The sequence below is a fragment of the Saccopteryx leptura genome, chromosome 11 (genome assembly GCF_036850995.1).
Source record: "Saccopteryx leptura isolate mSacLep1 chromosome 11, mSacLep1_pri_phased_curated, whole genome shotgun sequence".
NCBI lineage: Eukaryota > Metazoa > Chordata > Mammalia > Chiroptera > Emballonuridae > Saccopteryx > Saccopteryx leptura.
In genome coordinates, this window is record NC_089513.1 from 34,116,902 (window position 1) to 34,139,705 (window position 22,804).

The 22,804-nt window shown below is 40.0% G+C and overlaps 1 protein-coding gene across 1 annotated transcript in view; it reads right to left on the reverse strand.

Moving 5' to 3' along the window:
- Positions 1-12,082: 12,082 nt before the first annotated feature.
- The window catches only part of ASXL3 (ASXL transcriptional regulator 3), a 186,845-nt gene continuing 176,123 nt past the window's right edge, over positions 12,083-22,804 (reverse strand). Inside the window, exons 12-13 of the mRNA XM_066353262.1 lie at positions 19,081-21,034; positions 12,083-16,057 (exon numbers count right to left, since the gene is read on the reverse strand). Coding sequence (XP_066209359.1) covers positions 12,344-16,057; positions 19,081-21,034 — 5,668 coding nt within the window. The 3' untranslated portion in view covers positions 12,083-12,343. The remainder of the gene's footprint in view (positions 16,058-19,080; positions 21,035-22,804) is intronic.

Consider the following 22,804-nt stretch of genomic DNA (forward strand, 5'->3'; position numbering starts at 1 on the left):
TATCCCAGATACAAACTCTACACAGACTGGCATCTCAGTACTCCGCCATCTTGGCTGCTTCTCCTGGCCTACTCCACGTGGCCTCCTTCTGCTCTCTGCTCTGCTCTCTCATGCTAACCTCAGGAACCAAAAGCCCAAGCTCCCACTTCGTCCCCATTTTATAGTGTAGAAATCCAAACCCTTAATCCAATATACATAATAGGGAAGTCTCTTAATACAAAGTCACTTCTCTGAGGCATAATAGGATTGTACCACCTTACACCAAAAAGGGTAGGAAAGGCTTAATCCTAAAACCAAGCCCCAGGCTACAAGGATTCTGCCTGCCTTTAGCCCACCCCAACACACATTAATATCACCTGGGCAACGGCCTCTTTAACAAAGTGAGCATAATACATTTTATCTGCCCAACACTCACTTTGTTAAAGTGGCGCTGCCCACGTGGAGGCCTGTTGCCCAGGTGATATTGTCTCTGTGGGCAGGCAGAATCCTTGTAGCCTGGGGCTTGGTTTTGGGATTAAGCCTTTCTCACCCGTTTTGATGTGGGGTGGTACAATCCAATCATGCCTCAGAGAAGTGACTTTGTATTAGAGACTTCCCTATTTTGTATATTGGATTAAGGGTTTGGATTTCTACACTATAAAATGGGGAAGGAGCGGGAGCTTGTGCTCTTGGTTCCTGAGATTATCATTAGAGGAGAGAGCAGAGCAGAGAGCAGAAGGAGGCCATGTGGAGGAGGCCAGGAGAAGCAGCCAAGATGGCGGAGTGCTGAGTGAGAAGAGAGTTAGTGCAGAGTTTGTACAGGGAGAAGGAAGGAGATGGGGAACAGAGGTGAATAAGTCTGGTGAGCTAGAAACCTTTGATTCTAGGAAACTCGGATAAGTCAGTAGCTTTGTGAGCACTGAATGTGAGTGGGTTTTAGAGCCCAGTGTATGTTTTTACTTGCCCGCCGGGTGCAAGCTAGGATTAAAGACTATGGCCCACCAGTTTGTGGCTCCGTTGTTTCTTTACCGACTGTCCGAATCCAGTGCGAACCTGCATTGGCCAGGCTGCTGTGATAGTGGGCCTGGCCCTGGCTGCTGGCTTTACAAGAAGCCTGTTTGTGCAGAGTTTGTATAGAGAGAAGGAGATGGGAAACAGAGGTGAATAAGACTGGTGATCTAGAAACCTTTGATTCTAGGAAACTCAGATAAGTCAGTGGCTTTGGGAGCCCTGAATGGAAAGGGAAGTGTTTTCCCACTGTGTGTATTGCTTGCCCGCCGGGTGCAAGCTAAGATTAAAGCTAATGGCCCACCAGTTATTGGCTCCATTGTTTCATTACTGTCTGTCCAAATCTAATACGAAATTGCATGGGCCAGGCAGCTGTGATGGTGGCCACGGCTACTGGCCTTACACGTATATATGTATATAATTACATATATATATGATTGCTAGTATAGCATATGTAACCTATTTCCTAGATTTTCTTCAGCACCCCACCCAGGAATGCAGGAGAACTACTGGAGCCAGATGCTCCCATACCCCTGAGGAGGTGACTGACGCCAAGAAGCAATAAAAACCATGATTAGATCAGAATGCCATGGGGAAGAAATTACAATCCTGAAAATGGTAATCTGCTTGATGACTCTTACAATGCTGGGAACCAGCTATCCTACTTTATGACTAACTGCATGCCCCCCCATTGTACTAACCTCACTTGAAAAAGTATATAATTATCCTTCACAATTATAAGGAGATTATAAGGCAGGCTTTGGGCTAGAATATGCCACCTCTCTTCTCAAGTTGCTGGCAGTCTTGATTAAGGATGCCTCTTACCCTCTCAGGCCCACTCTCTGCTCATTGGCTATTGCGGCAATGGGTTACCCGAACTTTGGACCGGTTGTAGTCTGGTAACAATCTGTTGCCATCTTGGAATCCTCACATATTTCCCATTATTAAAGTTATTCTTCATTCTTGGAGCCAACTGCAAACTGTAAGAACAGGTCAAATCTATGTGCTGAAGTACATCTTAAATATCCGTCCTCATGGGTATTTTATACAGAGAAATATTCCCTGTGACAATATTTTAATAAATGACCATGTATGAGAATAGCCAAATGCAGAGCCCAGTTTTTTTTCATTCTGATAAATTAGTTTGATATTTAACCTTTAAAAAAATGATTTACTAAGTCTCGACGAAAGACCTAAGTCAAGTCATCTCAACTTTTGTTAAGCTTGCAAAGATACTTTTTTAGTATCCCTTTATTAATCTGAATGTAAAACTATCGGGAAAATAATCTCTAATTTATCTAGAAGATAACATCCATTTACCTGCTAAGGTCTAGTGACAGAAGAATGTTAATGCACATTGCCATCTGTGACTTCAATAGTGGAAACAAAGTGAAATGAGCAGATGCTGACTTACCTTCGCTGGTGAGTCACGCAGGGCACGAACCACAGTCCTGAAGCAGACCAGACCATCTGTGCTGTTTTCTCCAGCTGAGCCAAATTTGGTGTCAAACCATTCTTTCTCCATCTGAAGTAGGTTTTTTTTAAAAAAAATTTTCTCTTTTTGGTGAGATGATGCAGAAATGTATTTTGCTTCTTGCACTATATAGCCTAAATATATTTATTCTGAACCTAAAGTAGGCAAGAAATTAAATTATGACTTCAAAGGAGATTTTTCTTTCCAAAACTTCCATCCCCTCAATTATTCCCCCATCCATACGCAAGTTACTCTGGAAAATGAGGTGTTTTCTAGAAAGGCAACTTTGCATTGCCTATTTTGAGAACAATCTCTCCATCTTATGACAGTGTTTCATGGTACAATGCTGATGTACACTCAGTAACTGGCAGCATTTTTTTTTCTTGAATAATCAAGTTATTAGTAAAGCCTTGTGTCTCCTATAGTACCTGACATTGAAGTGGTGATCAAAATACTGTTTGCTCATTAAATGTTTGATGAATCTTGGCACCAAAAATGCCCCACTTGTTAGAATTTCTTTACAAGTATTGAGGGTCAAGGAGCAAGCCCTACAGAGTCAGTGAGATGACATGCTCTCCTTAAGTAGAAAGCGAAGTTAAAATGTCTCCTTTTAGAAACAGCAAAATGTAATTCCTCATAGCATCTATCTATCAATAAATTTATGATTATTTTGACATATCTTCAAATAATTTATTAAAATACTTAAAATATGAACTTGCCATTTGGCTTCAAGAAAAATATTAACAAGTAAGAAGAGAGGATAAAAGATGACTTTGTCCCACGGGGAAGATGGTGAATCAGACATTTAAATAGAAATGTGAACAACCTGAAGCCATTGCCTTACAGCTGTGGCATAGCAACAGACAGAGGGCAGAGGCCGTGGTGCTACAGAATAGGCTGCTGTGTATGGTGACAGTGGTCATTCGTGTTCCCAGTTCCCTGGCAGGAAAGAAGGAAGGTGTAAGTTTCACTTAACCAGTCAAGGTTTTCTTGGACAAATAGTGATACAGGTGAAGTTTATCTCTAGCGCTACCTATCCTGGTGCCATCTGTTGGCTGCACCTTATATGCTTTTTCATTATCCCCAACGACCACAGTGTTTCCCTCTTGTGATCATCAGCAAAGTGGGAAATTTTTATTTCTCAGACAAACTGGGCAGGCACAGTGAGTTCTGACTTCCATTCAAACCTGAAGCTTGCAAATGCAGAACTCACTCTTTGCTTTCTTATCTGAACCCTATTGAATAACATGAATAGTCAGTAGTAATGTCTTCGCCTTTGGCGGAGAAAAAAGAATAGCCCACACTGCAATTTATATTAGGACACTGCATTTTTTTGTTATAGTCTCTGTTATGTGATTTGACTTTTTAATATAGAAACGTGTATTACATTGATTTAGAAAAGTATTAAGAAGTCAATGAACACCAAGGACATGGGACACCACAAACATCGCTACAGTATGTTCACTTATAAATTTATCAACATTACCAACATCTAAACAAATGCATAGAGTCATGTAAGAGGATCTTGGGGACAGATCTCTAAAATATGTAAAGCATCGTACACCTTGCAGAGATTATTATCAGGAAGGACTGTATCTTTATTGATGAGCACTGTCCAAGGGAAATGATTGGGATGCCGGCAGAGAAGAGCATGCCCTCTCTTCAATGGGACTGCCCTAAAACTATGCCAGGTGGGCAATGAATGCTCCTCTGGAAGTTTCATTCTCATCCAGTGGCAACCCTAGAGGATTTCACCCACTTGATAGCTGTCTGCCCTGCCGCACCTTGTACATGTCTTTGTTACATTCTTGTTGCATTAAAATTATTTTATCATCTTTCCCACTAGGCAATAACTTTTTTCAATGTTTGGGCCCTCTGATTTTTCTCAGAATCTCCACTAACTAGTAGTCAGTGTAACAGCCATTGTGTCTTGCAGCAAATAAGAGGAGGGCTTTGGTTTCTGAAAAACCTTTCATATTCCAGATCTTAGCTGTATTCTCTTTTGCTTAAACCCTCCAAGGCTGTTTCCTCATTTATAACATGGATATAATGGCAGTGCCTACATAATAGGACTTTTCTAAGGACAAATGCAGTACTACCTATGAATGCTTTGCAGCATTCAGTCCATAGTATTTCAAACATATTATCTATTTTTCTATTAAAGACAATCTGCCTGTTGGGAACAAACAACTCTGGAAAATTGCCATATTTGGTGTGGTATATCGTTTTATCTCTAAACATTTATATGAAGAAAATTTATAAAATCTACTTTATATTCAGGCCATGAAGCCTAAAGACTTGGTAATGATTTATTTCTGAAAGAATCAAAATGAGAAAACTGAGATTGTGGAGTGTGGTGTCTTTATTCCTGGATTTTGCCAAGCAAAGCTTTTTGGACAAAAAAAAAAAAAAAATCTACAAAAGAACCTTTCCAAGTTCCACAAAGTTTTACTCTAACTATAGTTTAAAAAAGTGTTTTTGAATGTTTCTTTTTAAGATGCCAACTCATTTTCTATAGCTTCCCCTCTCCCATCCTTGGAAGTATAAAGATTATTTTAACAAAAAACAAGTAGTACTACGAAAAACCCAAATCTATATGGAACTCTAAGTTAAAAGAAGAAAAGGTATAAAATATCTCAGTGGCTTCTACTTAGAAGTCATTATGCAGAACTGTCCCCACTCATACACCAAGCCTTTTGATTCCTCATTTTGAGATTTAAACTGATTGCCAAACATATTTTATATTACAGTAAGAAATCACATGTGTGTTTTTTTTAAATTTCAATATAAATAGACGTGCATATATGTTGCAGCTTTTGTGTAGAAAAAGAACGTTCAGGATAAGCTCATGAGGTCATATAGTCATTGAGGCCGACTGTACATCCCTCTATCTGGAAGATGTTCCAGCACCCCAGAATCGAACCCTGACAGCTAACTGAACCAAGGAAAACAGAGGGACAGTTCTGCACTCCTCTGAAATCCCTCTCTGTGCCCTCATCATTGAGGAGTAAGAATTTGGGACACAATGTTTTCCTAAAATAAAACAGTAAGTTCAAACTAGAAATCTAAAAACCAAACGTAAAACCTATCTTCCTTCTACAAGTTTATAATAAAATATGAAAGATTTTCGGTTGCGCTCACAGAAAATAAGATAGGTCTTATGTAACCTCAATTGTCCGGGACCTTTTTGGGAGCACTTGGTGCTCCCACCCTTTGCTACTGATGGGAAGTATCCACTGAACAAGGTACTTGGAAAAAGCAAAAAGGGGAAAACTCCTGAATATTCTTATATTTGGCTTAAAGCTCAAGTTTGAACTACCTTTACATGCTTTTCTTTAAAGGAGATTGTAGATGAAAATTTCAGCTGAAGAAAAGTACCTCAGAAACAAACTTTTCCGTAAATGCAATGGATACTCTAAGTATAAATCTTAGCTACTAACGGAAGCAGGTTCAGGAGCTCCTTAGTTCACAGAACTAATACGCAGCCAATCTTCATTGGTTTGTTGTAAAAATGCCATCTCTTCTGATCTGTTTGGCATCTGTTTGGATTGGCTGATGCTTTACAGGATTGCTATATATTTTCAATACCAGGTTTACTTATAATTAGGTATCACAATTGGATATTATTTAATATAGCTGAAAAAGAAAACTAAAACTTTCAAATAAGAGGAAAAAAGAATATCAGCCCTTACTTTGCAAATCACATGACTTTCCTCCATTTAGTGAGATTGTATGGTAATTAATTATACTGACAACTTGAATGCAAGTTTCTGTAAGAAAGAGAAACAGATTCATTGCTTAATTTAGACCTCCAGATTAGCTGTGACATTGAATTATTCCAGCTTCTTATTTCTGTGTTCACTATGGACAATTGTGTGACCTGAACTTGAAATATTAAATCTAGGTAATCTATAACTAAAGTCTTCAAATAATTATGTGGAGTGAGAAACCCTTCCTAGGATTTCTACTCAATTGTTTTCGGTGAAAGAAGACCCAAAATGTTGTATCAACCATTCTCCCAGCTAGGTTTTTTCAAAATAGTACACTTACCCTTGAAGACAAGGAAGTATCTATGTGAACAATGATGAATCACTGGGTAAATCATTTGTCGTCATATAAGCACTATGATGGACACAAATAAATACTTTAGATTCTAAGAGCAAGTGTTACTCAAATTAGGCCACATTAATATATTAATAATAATGGAATATTTATATAAAAATCACATAATTGTACCCATTTTATAAAAATAAATGAATTATAAAACACAGAAGGCATTCAGATCAGTTTCAATAAATTTTAAAAAATGCTTCACTGTTAAAATTTCTCTAATATATTTTGGAATGGATGATGCCAATAGAGTAATACAAACAAAGAAATCCCACAGTGCTAAGTAAAATCAATAAAGTGTTTTCTAAATATTTTAATAGAAATTATAGGACGAAAGAGGAATGTCATCTTTGTAGTGAAAATAATTTGGTCAAACTTAGAAGTATCTATTTTCCATTGACTTACATGAATGAGTTGGACTTTCATTATTATAACCATTTAATTTAGATTTAGGAGGAGGAAGTAAGTGGCGCATTTTAAGTCTTCTATATTCCATAAGTAAACATCCTCTTTCGCCCTCTGGTGGCTAAAGACAACATTTTCCGTGTGGATGAAAATAGTTGAACTCAAGATTTAACAGCCAGTTATGTTTAATGCTTCTGATTCCTCTGACTGTAAAGATAGGCATATTTTTAACCAATGTAAATATAACTGAGGCAGTTTTGTCCTAATAGTTCCCAGCACCTTATTCAAATAACTCTAGCTATAATATTTAATCTAAGGTAAAAAATATTAATGAGCAGTTTAAAAAGATTTTTTGAAAGTTAAATATGCTAATAACAATTTGTTTGAACTAAATGTCTTTTAGTATAAAAAGTTAACAAGATTATTATGTAAACAAGAAGAGCCAAATATATTTTTAAATGATAAGCATATTAGATAGTTAATTTCTAAGAGGTTTCAGTTTAGATTTTACTGTTTTAACAATAGTTATAACCATATGTCGCCAATTCACCACACCAAGGAGTAGGGTAGATAACAATATATGGTTTGCCTTCTTTATACATTTTTTCAGTAAAATTTCCAATGTATTCATTAGTGCATTTTATGTATATAAACTCCGACATTTCACAAAAGAATTAAAAAGGACAAAATTTTAATGTTTAATTTCTTTATTTTCTCCAGAATAGTTCAATACTGAAACCCAAATTGTTATTTTGAGAAAGGGAAAAACAGAGAAACATGAAAAGACAAACGTTTTGTTTAACATGGTATTGTAAGCAGTCACTTTTGTAGGCAACACTTCTTTTTTCTTTGTAGAAAAGAAGAAATAAAAAACAAACAGCACCATTAAAGAATGCATGATCCCTGAATTCTAAACAAAACACTGTCTAAAAATTGTTTAAATGCTTGTTGCACTCAGTCAAATTTAGTCAGGTATCAAAGCAAGCGTAACAGTTTTAAATCGTAGCAGTCACACTGAATCAACTGCTCCCCCTTCTGAGGATTTTACACACCTTTTCTGAGTTTTTCCTGTGGGAGTAATATATTCTTTGGTAGAGGACTGAAGGAGGGTTTTACTTTTCTGTATGCTGATATCAAGCGTCTATGTCTGTCGAGGGCCTTTGCCCCCCAATCTGTGTTTGTCATGCATGTTATGTTTGGGTCGATTTCACATTTTCCTGTTTCACTGTAAGAGTAATACTGCCTTTAAAGAAAGGCATTAAATGGCTAATGTCAAACAGATGTAAACATTCAGAATACTGACCAAAAAAAATTATATATATATATATATATACACAAACACACATTTAAAAAAAGAAACTGTACTGAAAATATGAATCAGATTAGGTTTTCATGAAGCAGGGGGGAGAATACAGCAGTACAAGAAAATTATGGCAACCAAGTAAAGCACTTTTCTTTGAAACATTCATGAACAGTACAAATACAACAAAGTTTTCCTACCGTCTAAATTATTCTGCAACTATCAAATATAGTACAAAGCGAAATAGTATGTGCTATAAAAAAGCAGCTCCTTTAAATTATCTTAAAAATGCTTTTTTTTTGTTCGCTTTACAGTGACAAAGCATGAGGACTGAAGACAACAAGATCTTTATATTCAGTGACATTTTGGCTACATAGGCCCCTGACAGTCTGATGAGTCCCTCTGCTAGGACTCTTCACATTGTTCTCTGGAAACACAAATGGACAGTGACTCTGGGCTCTGCATATTCAGCGGGCACGTTCCCACTAGGCAGCTGGCATGGCGCTTGGCCTTGACACCAGAGAGACGATGCCACCCTAACCTTGGCTCCAGCTTCTGTACCCTGGGACTATACCAGACCAAGGAGGTACCAAGGCCACAGCAACTTCCTCTTCTGAAATTATGCGTGTGTTTGTAAAGGAACTGGGCTGTGGCACTATGGATTTTCACTCTTGACTGCCGTATGGAACACCGCACGCATCAGCTTGGTTGTGTATGTTTATTTTGAACGAGTAAGACTACCCAACGTCTAGAAGTCAACTAAACTTTCTATAGCTCATCCTAGAAACACGTATCACCACAAAGACTTTATAGCAACCAGGCTCAACCTCATAGGTTTTTCAAGTTTTCTTTTTCAAGCTAGACCTTAGCAGAGATATAACTGTGGTGCTCAGTTCACCGACATTCCTGTTATTCTCACTTGGGGGAAGGACATTATTTTCATTTTGAAAATTAATTTGCATCAGAATGTTCTTATTAACATGCCCATTAACTATCTAAATGTCTTTATACACCTCAGGCATATGCATATCATATAGGAGGGGGATTAGGGAATAGCTGTTCTTTCTTCTTTCCCCTGCTTCAAAAGTGCTACTTACAGAAATACATCTTTAGTGATAAAAAAAAAAAGAAAGCTACATGTCACATGTGCAAGTTCTATTCCTGATCAGTACAGCATAGTGTCCAATCATCAGGGTAATGCACACACTAAGATTTGCACATTATACCACAGTAACCATGTAGTAAATTACATATTCCATTTGCACATAGGCAGACACCTGAAGGAATTGGGAAACTAAGAACCACTTACCTAATCCAAATGTACTGGCTTTTGTATATATAGTAAATGGACACTTGTAAAATATCTGACCCATTTTTACTTTTGAATTTTTTTCTTTTCATTATTTTTTTAGCCCAAAGATACTAATTTTTCAGTAATAGAAACTGTATGTAAACATTAGGAATTTGAATCGGGACAAAAAAAGAGGGACATAGAAAAATTATGCTCTTGGGACCTGGAGGATAGAATCCATGCATGATCGATAATTGCTCTCCCGACCTATTACATGAAAATCAAAAGATACAGAAGGACACTTTTCTTTATTCCCACTAAGCAACTTGCAGGCAGTATTCCACATGATGGAACTGATCATGGGCACAGTATCAGATCAGCCTCAATTGTACGTCATATCCAGAGTGCAAAGGTTTTGTAGACTGGAGTTTCTTTCAACACTGTGTCAGTTACTGATATGATAGTTCTGAATCTGCTGGTGTAGACAGTATCTGACACTGGTAGAGCAGCAACTGAATTTGGAAGGAGTTGGCATGCAAGTGTTTATATTTAGGGATGCCCCTCTGTGAGACTAGAGCATGACCTTCTGAGGATGACATCAGAGCCAAGCAGACCACTGAGACAGCAGGGGCGAGGATGCCGCCCAAACACAACCGGAAGCAGAGTGAAGCAAGGATCCGCTGAACTTACGCTGGCTGCATTCCTCGCTGCATTCCTTGGGAGGGCTGGTTAAGTGCATTGCTATTTTTTCTGTTGTGAGTTAATTTTATTAATTTTAATGTGAAAAACAGAAGTGACAGTACTGAAGCACCGAATTGCAGCCACAAAGGCAGGCCCTTCTTGCTTTTCTTGCTTTTTAAGATAAAGCATCTTTCACTATCAGCAACTTGTTAATAAAAATGACGTCTCTGTCACCTAAAAAAATTTGGCAACATCACAATAATAAATATGGAAGAAAAGAAACATATACTATGGTTGATTACTATAGAAAAATCACAAGTATTTTTTCCCCCCAGAAATGTAATTTCTGTTCATTCCAGTTAATTTTTAAGACATATTTTAAGGGAATGTCAAAAGTTTACATTGACTAGGATGATCCCATGGGAAAATATCTGTCATTCTCACCAGGGACAGATGATATTTTCCCCCATTTTTTTTTTAATTCTACAGCCTTAATCAATCAATGGGTTAGTGGTACTCCACACTTTGTGCTCTGTAATCTGAAGTTAAATGGGCGTGGTTTTTGTTGTCTTTCATCTTCCCACAGTGTGTATGTGCTTTTGAACTTGTTATAGGGAACAGAGCCTCCTGAACTAAAGCTGTTCTCTGGCATGAGGTTGGCCAAAGTGTACGGAATGTAGCTCAAATGCTCAACACTCAGACTTTCCTGGATAAACACTGACGATATTTGGAAGATGCAGTATCCCTTTTGCAAAAGCAGTTCTCCTCCCTTAAATATGAAGAATGTACTGAATTCACCTGAGGGGAAAGAAAACAAAACACGCAACACCTAGAACAATTTTTAAAATAAGGACTATTTCAGAGTCAAATGAAGAAAAATTTGTTCAGGAAAATGTCAAGACTTCAGTCTTCTGTAGTCCCTTTTCTCACCAATGACACTTTAAAAAGGAGGTGTCCATCTTCTGCAAAACTGGAGGCCAGATGCACTGATGTCATCAGCGAAGGGCTACAATTATCCCCCCCCCCCCAATTTTAATATCTAGTAATTGTTTCAGAGTGAAGAGAATGGACCAATATTTACATTATCAACCCACTTACATGTGTTCACATACATAGCATTTTACTTCTTTTAATTTTAGGGCATTCTTTTTAATGCTTGCCTTTAAAGGCCACACATGAAGCTCTGCAATCCTCTGGGCCTCTGGCTCTCTGCTGGCCCACTGATCCTCCAGTATCAGGTATCAAAGGGCTCAAACCAGGTTACTGGGCAGGAGGCCCACACTGCCATTTCCGGCCTTAGACACATTTCACTACAATGTGTGTACAACGGCCAAGGCTGATGCAGATATTCTGCCAGTCTCTGAAAAGAGTAAAAAGGGAGAAAAGAGAATAAGGATGTGGAGATCATTAATGGCACACCTCTTTTAATGCATCTTTAGTGATAGGAGTAAATACAGGAATCAAACATTTAAATCAGATTCCCCTTTCCAAATATGATTTAATCACTGGGGTAAAGGTAGCTCCAGCAGTGTCAACTGTGCAAACCCTTGCTGTAATAGTTAATCTACAGAAGCACACATTAACCCACCTTAAATCCCTTTTACCATTCTCTTTCTACATCTGCATTTCTGGTTAGTATTAAGTAATTAAAAATGTTCTTTTTCTATCTACACTTGAATTTAAAAAAGAAAGAAAGAGAGAGAAAAGAGAAAGAAAGAAGGAAGGAAGGAAGGAAGGAAGGAAGGAAGGAAAGAAAGAAAGAAAGAAAGAAAGAAAGAAAGAAAGAAAGAAAGAAAGAAGAAACCAACCAATCCGATGGGGGTAGTGACTTGTATACACATGGAGAGAAATTTTCCAAAGCTGGGAATGGCAACTAAATATGTAAAAGACATGCCGCTGAGCCACTGGGACGGGAGGCAATCTCTCCTTCCCGAGAAATGCAAGAAAATAATAATCCCATAGAGGAAAGGTAATCTGTTCCAAAGTAAAATAAATTAGCACACTATAAAGCACTGAGTTATTCAATTTGCTGCCGCTGACGCCGTTTGGCTTTTCCGTTGTTGAAAAGGGATACTGCATCTTTTTCGTTCAGCTCTTATCGCACAACCAGGCAAGCTACACAGAGTTTGGAAGGACCTATGCAGTCGTCATGGCAGAAGGCCCCGCAGCCTTTGCACACAATCATGGCTTTCAGCCGGCAAGAGCATTTCAGTTCCAATTCATCCGCGTTGCTGCTGTCGGCAAAGTTCTGAACGGGCATCTGAGCATTCTGACCCGGCAGGCCCGTGGCAGGGCTGGAGCCACTTCCCAAAATCCCAATGGACTTTTCAATGGCAGAGGCCGCCCTTTTGAAGCTCGTGCTCCCAAAGTGTATTGTTGGATAATTTCCACAGAGCTGCTGCTGTTGCTGCACCTGCACTTTCTGAGCAGCTAATTGGGTGAAAGGCTTTTGTGGCTCAGAAAGCAAATAGGAAGAGAAATCTGCATTTTTTAGCGCAAATGCTTTTAACTGTTCTTTCATTTCATTCTGGTCATAGGAAACTTGTTTCATGCCCAGTTCACAGCTGCTGCCTAAACCTTCCTCAAAAGAAAGAGGTTCCGATTTTATATTGCTACATATGCCCGTGGACTGTGGCCAACTAAGTCTCTTAGTGGTTTCCATGGTAACCGGAGGTTGCTTTTGATCGGCTGGGACTTCTGCATTAGGAAGAGGTGGAGGTAGTGGAGGTGGTGGTGGGGGAGGCGGGGGCAGAGCCAAGGGTGGAGGCGGCGGCGGAGGCGGCGGCGGGGGTGGGGGATGCACTAGTGCTTTGTTGGGCATTGTGTGTGCAGCCCCGCCCACATCGTCGCCTTCTTTAATGGGCATACTGGGAGATAACATGTTGGCTAACCTTAGCTGGTGAGGTGCTGAAGAAAGGCCCACCTCTCCCAGTCCCTTTTGTTCAAGATGCCTGTTGAAGGCAAATGCATTACAGCCCACCGGGGCCTTGGCAGAGGCCTGTAACAGAGCCGCAGTCGGAATGGGGCCCCTGGCAGCCATAGGCATTTGGTAAAACTGCTGTCTGTGTGAGGTACCCGCGTCGAGATGGAAGCCGCCATTCTTATCCACATGAAACAGGTTCTGTTGGAAGCTACAGGAGGGGAGCAGCCGCTTCTGCTGTTTGACCTCGGGGCTGTGAACGATTCTGTTCTGCATGGCATGCTTGCTCAGCCACTCTTGCTTAAAGGGCTGGCTGTGTCCCAGCTGATTCAGGCTGGAGTTGATGACACAAGGCACGCCTTTAGCATCTGGCTCCACCAACAATCTCCCTGGTTCACATTTAACTTGAGTGTGTTCCCCCACAGTCCTGGCCACTCTCTTCTTGGGGTGATTTTCTCGCTTTCGCATTTGGAGTGGCGCGAGAGTCCCTGCCAAGTAGCCCTTCCCATCTGGGTTTGGAGAGCTTGACGGCATCTCCACGACGTTCCTTTCGGGTGCTGTTTTACCCACTGAGGTAGTTTGAAGAGGCAGAGGAAGCCTGTTAATTTCCAGCTTGGCTCCCAGACGGGGCTGCGGCAACACTTTTTCCAAGGGCAGGTTGCCCTGGAGTAACTGTGTCACCAGTGGATTGTTCGCCTCCACAGACGACAGACGACAGCTTGAGCTCCCTGCATTGGGAGCTCTTTTCAGGGTGTCGGTAGCCAAGGAAATCACCTCTTCCATAGGACCAGAGCTGGGACCCTTCACAGCCGGTGTCTGTTGCACACTCGGGACTGCCTCTGTGGCCGGAGGTGGCAGCTCAGGGCCAGGGAAGTCCTCAGTGTCCATTCTAAAGCCCTTGTCCACTTCGTGAGGTTCGGATTTCACAGGGAGAGTGACACTTGTTACAAGATTCCTCGGGTGAAGTTCTGACATGTGCGAGAAGCCGGCATGTTCAGTTTTGATAGCCTTTGGGCAGCTCTGCTCTTGATATTCTTTCTGTTTACTTGAACCCGAGTGACTAACCAGAGGCTGTCCTGAGCTCCTCACGCCTTCATCACTCCAGCAAATCCGGTTGCCTGGGTTATACTGATTGCTACAGGTTCCATCTGCCTCACTTTTGAAAGTGGTTGGGCCACGTGCCTGCTCAGCAAAGCTATTACTTGGAACAGTGACCTCATTTAATTTATCTGGAACAACCAGGGGTACTTCTCGGAGATTTGTGCAGGGGGCCTGCATCACTTTACAGTCCTGTTTCGCTGCAGAAGCAGCAATGAAACTAGAGCAGTGATCTACGCTTTCATTCGCAACTGGCTCGGGCCTGCTAATAACAGACACCTGAGGACACGCCATGGGCTGTGTGGCTACTTCTTGCCTCACTGACCTGCTCTGGACATCCAGGCTGGCTTCTGCACTTCCGATGGAGACAGTCAGAGACAACGTGGATGTCAGCGTGGTGCTGTGGTCCACGATGACTTTACACGGAATCGATCTGTTTATGGCTGCTGGTGCAAAGCCCCCCGAAGGTTGCTGAGGTTTCCCAGAATTGTCTGCCCTGTTTCGAGGCCCTGAATTTTTGTCCAAGCTTTCCGCACTTAACTTGGGAGGACTGTCGTAAGAATTTATTGTCAGCATGCTGCCAGTAAACATTGCGACGGGTGGGCGGGCAACCAGGGTGTCTGTGACGGCTACTGAATCCCTGCCGCTAAGGGCTGCTCTCACAGTGGTCCCCATGGATACAGTGGCCTGTTCTTCACTCCCAGGCATGGCTATCTTCTCAGGAGGAAATCTGTTCATTCCCGCTGGGGGAATCAAGACAGAACTAGTGGAGAGATGGTTTGGCAAGTTACTTCCTATGGAGGGAGTTGGCACAGAGGTGTACTGACTGGAGACTAAACTACCGGCACTGCTGCCTGACAGGAGCAACTGCTTGTCATCCATGGAACTCGATATGCTGGCGCCCTCTGCAGCGGCGGGAATGGGAGCGCTTTCAACACATTTTGGTATAATGGCTATGCATGGGGCGTCTGATCCCTGGATGGTTTTTAACATGCTTATATTACAAGCAGAAATTGTGGTATTCGTACTATCAACAGACATTAGAACAGAGGATTTATCAACAGAACTCACAAAGGGATGTTCTTTAATTGCTCCTGACATAGCAGTGCTGCAGACAGACACAGGAACAGAATTTTTATTAAAGAGCACGGGCACACTGCTATTTTCAGAAGAGGTAGATGAAACAATTTTCTCAGATAAATGGGACACAGGTATATTTTCGTCAGAGCTATGCACAGATAAGTCAGTGGCAGTTTCTGGAAGTTTCGTCGGGTTAAGAGACGGCTGTAATACAGTGGTGGTCTCCCGGAGGTGTGCAGACTTGTTGGTAGGAGATCTGCAGTTTGGATTGACAATGATGACACCGGTTGAACCTTCGATTTTTGTTTCAGGGGTAGGAGGGACTTCTAAGCTTGGAGGGCCTTCCTTTGAGGCAAGCGGAGGCAACCGGGACTCTTTAGCATTCTGGAAGAGGTGGGCTCGAGCTTGATGCTTTGCGAAGAGCTTCGCCTTTGTCTGCTCTTTGATGTGGGCCAGGGTTCTGGCCTTTCCCCCCTCTCCTGGGCTCCCTATGGCTCCAGAGACGATGCTGGCCGCGGCAGCCACAGCCGCAGCTGCTGCCGCCTCTCTCTGGGCCCTTGCTTGCTGGGCTCGCGCCTTGATGTCTGCGAGGGTCCTGGCTCCCGTGTTCCTCCCGCCACTGACGGATGTGCTAGGGGATGTTCGAGACTCTGCTTTGGAGACTGGTTGGCTCTTGATAATGAAAGGTGGCCCAATTTTGGAAAGCTGGATCTACAAGAAGGGAAAATGGAAAGATAAAGTACTTGGTCCATGATCACAGAGCAGACACATGGCACATAACAATGCAAAGAGTAGCTGTGACTATGGGTGACCTACACCAAAATCCCCGAATGGGTGAATGGGCTGTTAGGGTACAAAGGAACACGAAAAGCAGCATGAATGCAAAAAGTAAAAAATTTAATTTCTGATTTTACTCTATGAAAACATCAACGGGTGACTTCATTTGGCATGGAAATGAAATACCATCTTCATGCCTCACACAAACGGAAACCAAGTCCATGCCTCTCAAAATGAGGTTAGCTAAAAAAGACTTTGCTTTTAAATGACCTTCCTTGCTGGCACGAAGACCTGAGACCTTCACTCTACTTGAGTTTAACTGTTTTCATTTGACACACACTAAAAAGCCCTAGCCAAGAGGTCAGGGGACCAGAATTCTAACCCTGACTTTACTCAAACTTTATGATGTGAGGCAAATCACTGTGTTCTTTGGTGTCTCCAATAACCTCCCTGAGCCAGAGACGGTCTCTGGGTATTCTTACACCGTCTAGCAGGCTGCTTTATACATATGTGATAAGCACACAAAAAGAGTTCGTAAACTCAGATGTAAAATGAGACTAGTTATTTCTGGTCCATTTCCTTCACAGGACTGTTATAAAGATGGAATCTGGTTTTTCTGGGTCTGAAATGAAGTATGAGTTGGGCAATTTCTTTTGATTCTGGTAATCCGCAATTTGCTGAATTTCATAAATGTCCCAAAACACAAGGTTCACCTACTCAGGATAATTAAGAGACTTGCAGTCATCACCGAATTCATGAGACACAAGACAGTAACAGCCAACATATCACAGCCAGGCCTGTGGTTCTCTAGTCATAGAGAACATTCTTAGAGTCATGGATTTGTAGAGCTGAAGGGGATCTTGTTAAAGTCTCATTTTACAATTGAAAAAACTGGAGATAAGGTAGACTGCCATGGGGCCATGGAACAGTAAGTGACAGGGAGACTTTGGGCTCCCCATTCAGAGTTGTTGACATGTAGTGTGTTTCTTCTTATTCTTTTTTTTTTTCTTTTTGAGGTGGGGAGATAGTGAGACAGACTCTTGCATGCTCCATGACCAGGATCCACCTGGCAACCCCTGCCTGGGGCCAACACTCATATCAACAAGCTATTTTTAGTGCCTGAGACCAACTGAGCCATCCATTATCAGCACCTGGTGCCTATGCTCAAACCAATTGAGCCACTGGCTGCAGGAGGAGACAAGGTAGAGGAGGAGGAGAGGGAAGGAGAAAAAAGCAGATGGTTGCTTCTCATGTGTGCCCTGACCAGGAATCAAACCTAGGACATCCATAAGCCGGGCCAGTGCTCTATTCACTGAACCAACCAGCCAGGACCTGTGCTTCCTCTTTTTACCCCTCTAGAAAAAGCTTTTCTTAGAAGTGTATGTCTCTCTTCTTAACATACATATATTTGCATTATAAACACTTGGATATATGAGAGGATCACATCAGTTTGGAGTTATACTGTGGGACTCTGGTAGATGGAATTATCTTCCTGGGCTATCTCATTTCTCATTTTCAAGCTTGTGATGTCTCTTCTAATTTAAACATTTCAAAGAAAAGATGAATTCAGAGAGGGGATTCAATTTTTCCTTTTAAATATTTCCCTTACTTTAAAAATTTTAAACTGTTAAAGAAATTAAGCCTGGATATAATTAAGCAAGAACTCAAAGCCAAATCAACATAAAATATATCTATAGTATCTACCTATTTGTATATCTTTACATAAAGTGTATTATCTCTTTGAAAATAAGCTTTTGACAAAAAATTAGACTGGTATTAAAATACTTCTTATGGAAAGCATGCTTATATTTTCCTTCCATTTTTTCAGAAATTAAAATGCATAGCCGTATTTTATGTTCATCTTTTCCATTGCTAAAATCTCATTTACTGGGAACTGCTTTATTAAACAGAGCAATTACAACCACACTCTTAAAAGTCAACCTTATAGAGATCATGAGTCATGTATAAAAAGGTATCAGAGCAAAGCAAAATAAAAAGAAAGATTAAGAAAAACAAAGCTTGAATATGTTTATAATTCTAGACCTACCCAATGATGGAATAATCAATTTTATTGGTGAACAATATAAATGGACTCAGATAAAGCACCAAATAAGTTTAAATTATAGTGAGTAGAAATTTTTTTATTAAATAGAGTTTCTTTTGAATTAAACTTAATTTTCATTTTATTAGGCAGAGCCAATTTATATAAAAGGTTTGTTTTCTGAGAGTTAAAATCTACTGGGATCAAAAGTAAATATTTAAATAGAACTGTTTGTCTCAGGCTTTATTTTTTTGTGCAAAGTTAAAGATCTCTTTGACTATCTTGGAAGTAAAAAAATAGAATTTGTATGCCTGTATCCCACAGCATTTCCTTTCAGAGTTCACAAAGCAATTTTATTAACTCATTTTAAAAAATAATGAGGTTCTTCCAATGAGCCAAGTTCTTCTCTGCTAAGCAATGGTGGTATTCAATGTTTGCTGGAAACTGAATGAAGGTATAATTATGTACCTTCATCTCTTTAGTGCATACCTCTAACTCTGACTACTTTCTCTATTCCTTCTGAACTTTTATAGGTCACTGAATTATCTTCACAGTTTCCCATGTTTATTTAGGTCTCTTGTCCTACACCTTGAAATCCTCCAGAAGATTCTGTATCTCAGTGGCCTGTAGGCAATTCTAGGCCCTGATCCTCCTCCTCCCTTCTCTTTCCTTTAATGCTAAGGTCTAAATACATACATGCTTCTAATATGATCATATAAGCTCAATGTACAGTCTTAGAAAGGATCATTTAACATTAGATTAGTGCTGTGAATATTAGATTATCAACTGCCACATAAAACCTGGAAGAAAGAAAAACCTCATTTATTTTTTGAAAAATTAAGTATCTAAATAGAAAAAGCAGATCTATGGAATTGCCTTTTCTTCTTCTTCTTCTTCTGTTTTTTACACACCATACCTTGAGAGGTGGGACCCTGGGCTCCTCTCTTGGAGGCTGCTCTTTCTCAGGTGGGCTGCTAGACGACACATTCCGGGTGGACGGATCATCTTCTATCCTTGCCCTCTTCTCCTTACAGATTCCAAAGCTGTGCTGCTCTGCAGTTTTCCTCTTCGATATTTCGGATTCTCTTTCATTTCTTATCCCATCAGGTGACTTGGAGGGTTCTGACAACTTGGAAGTGTGCGGGGTCTCCAACCGATTCTGTGTGCTCCCTTGCTTATGTGTTTTATTTCTCGAGCCTTCTGGAAATGCAGCCTTATCCACTGGTAAGACATACTGCTTGTCCTGTAATTTAGCTGAGGGAAGCTCACTTCCTTTAGTCTCTGTCTCTTCAGAAAAGACAGATACTTCCAATGGTGAAGGCACCCCCTTCTTTTCTGTTCTTTGCAGGACATTATGGTTTTTAACTTTAATGATTTCTGCAGAAGAAAGTTCTGGAATTGAAGTAGGATAGGACTTCTCTGTTTCCACGTGTAATTTACAAGGTTGCTGACTCAGGGTCTTACTCTGTAGTTCTTCTGATGAAAACTCTTCAGGAACAATGAAAGAAGAACCCATTTTGATGGGGTCAGCAGTATTTGATAGTGTCTTCTGCTGAGAGAGAGTGCTCTCCCCCAAGGTCTTGGCAGGGGCAGAACCTTCATTTCTCTGTGGGGAGAGTGGGTCTTCAGATACGGAAGGTGACTTTCTTTGCTGATGCGCCATTCTTTCATTCATGGAAGAATTAGAAATTGGAGATGCTTCGGAAGGAAGTGGCAAACTGGATATAAAAGTGGTCTCAGATGTGAGAAGCATGGAAGACACTGAAGAAGTTTCTGACGTCAAAGGTAAGTCAGACATGGGTGACGCTTCTGATGTTAAAGGTAAATTCGATACTGGGGATGCTTCAGAGGTTAAAGGTAAATTGGACATTAATGATGCTTCTGATATTTCAGGTGAAGTGGATACTGGAGATATTTCTGACATCAAAGATGCATGAAGGTTTTCTTCAGTGGGATTTCTCTGATTATATTTGTCTGCGTTCTCTGTGCTGGACACCTCAGAACAAAATGTTGTCTCAAGGGAGGCCGGAGTACATGATTCTTCTGAAGGGGACTGGGTTTCCCCTCCTGGGGAAGGCATGCTGGTACAGGCTCCCTCTGGGCTCTCAGAAGAGAAGGAAGTTTCGGAGATGCAAGCATTTTCAGAAAGCTGTTCATCAGGATCACTCTGTAACTCCATATCCACAGCAATTCCTTCATTTGGAAACTGGCCTTCTACAGAAGATGACCCTGTATTCGTTTTTGGAGTATTGGTCTCTATCGCAGTTTCTGGCTCCTTATGTTCTGTGTCACTGACATGAGTCACAGATGAAGTGGAAGGAACGAGAGAGTCACAGACTTCTAGTTGATCGATAACAACTGACATTTCTTCCTGGGGAGATTCTGATTTCTCTTCCACTTTAACTTCAATGTGAGGCAAAGTTTCTAAAACATCGTTCATCATAACACAAGATTCCAAGTTCTCTTCAGGAAGTGCTATTTGGGGCTCTTCATGAGCATTGGCTGAAATTTCAGACTCCTCAGAAAATTCAGGTATTGTCTTATGATTTTCATCCTGGCATTCACAGATGCTAGTCTCTACCTCTTCTGCAATTTCTTCCTGAATCACAGATTCTTCGGGGATCAAGATATCCTCTGATTCCGATTCTGCCATCACATCTTTACCCACCTCTACCATAGGGCAGAGCGTAGCACAGAAATCAGGCTCTGGAGAAGCTGGACTTTTCATGCTCTTTGGCTGTTGTTCTTCCAAGGGAGTCTGTGAAGAAAGACTTGGAAGACTAGCGGTCCCACATGAAGAACTACTTTCAGCCCCATCATTGTTTGGTCCAGAAGTGAGCTTTGTGGATTCCTCTCTTGACATGCCCAACCTGGAGAGAAATAAGAAACATTAAATTGTTGTTCAATCACCAAACTAAAAAGGTACAATTTTGATCTCTCACCAATATGGTGTTCAATATAAGTAAATGCATCAATAATAGTATAAGCATTAACTTTATAATCACTAAGTGACATGCTTAATTTTTATAAATTAATTTAAAATGACTTAGTTTTTCTATTTTATAATCGTAACTAAAATAAACTCTATTTCTGGTTAAGAAAGGTATAGATTTTTATTCTGTAAGCAAACAGAGGTGAACCTTAGCAACTGTTAATAAAATAAATAAGAAAATCACATACTATAAAAGATTAGAAAATATGAGCAGAAAAGCAAACAAATGTGTAAGATCTAAAATTTTTTTTAAGTCATAAAGTAAAAAGCTACTGTTAGAAAATAACAGTATTCAAAGGATACATACAATCCAACCAAATTATTAGGATCAACAGAAGATGGGTATGTTGTAAAATTTTGAAATTGAAATGACTTCTAAAGATTAAGTTCTCTTAAACTAATTAAAGAGATGTTCTTCAATCACTTTCTTTTAGCATCTAAGTGTCTAACCCAAGATAATATGGAAATTTCACTAAAGAATAAGAGATATATTTTGGGTCATCAGAGTTGATTCTACTTGATTACATTTTTGGGAGTCAAGATTTAAATTCTTTCATGTAAATCTCTTACTGTAAAAATATTCATAAAAAGTTAAGAAGATTAAGGATCCAGCCTAATGTTCAGATTGCCAGGCAAAGTTAATCAGAATTACAATCAAAGATATTTTAAATCACTACTTCCTGTCAAACTACTTTATAATATCAGCATCAGATGGTAGAGGAATATGATGTTCTAAATGTAGTTAATTAGAGTGCTAACGGCAATTACAAAGTAAGCTGAAGAGAGAACACTTCCAGAAGAAACATAGCTAAAATATAGCTATAATAATATCAATGCAGAAAATACCTCAGTGAAATCTTCCACGTTTTACTTAAATCCTCAAAATGAAATGGAAATAAAATTGAACACACTTTTTGGGTGTTTGATCATTGCCTTCTTTACTAAAATTCAGAAGGTTCTGAGATGAAGAGAGAAGATACTGCTTTCATAATTTGTCTCTTTCCTTCAACTTTCCCTAAATGCATTCCAACTAAGCTGTAATTTGTAACTATACTAAACTGAGAAGAACAGAATAACTACATTACAGATAAATTTAAAGCAGAATAATCAGATAGAAATAAGGTCTTCTGGGACTAGGTCAAGGAAGAGAAGCCACTAATAGATAGTAGATTAAGTGTAGAACATATAGAGTCTATCCATCGGCAGTCAAATTTCTGCTAGTTGATTAGTAAGATTATTAAATATATGTGTATGATAAATATGACATATAGAAAATAGCACTATATGAAATATGCCTATGTCAACATTTTATTATTTCCATGGCAGAATAGATTTGAGATGAAATGAAGTATAGAAAGAGCATGCTTACAGCACAACACATAACCACATAAAGAAAAACCCTGCCTTCCAGAAATCTAAACTGCATATCACCAGACCAACTCTTATAATTCTGACTTAGCATAAATGTGGGTGACTTTTAAGTAACTGAAATATATAGACAACAGTACTATATCACAAGTAGAGTAAGCCAGTAAGAACCATAATAAAGACCTCAAACAAAGAGCAAAAGCAAACTCAGACAGATCTTAACTAGAGGTGAATTGGAATGACAACATTTTGGGAAAACTTAGAGCAGTGAAAAGGCACT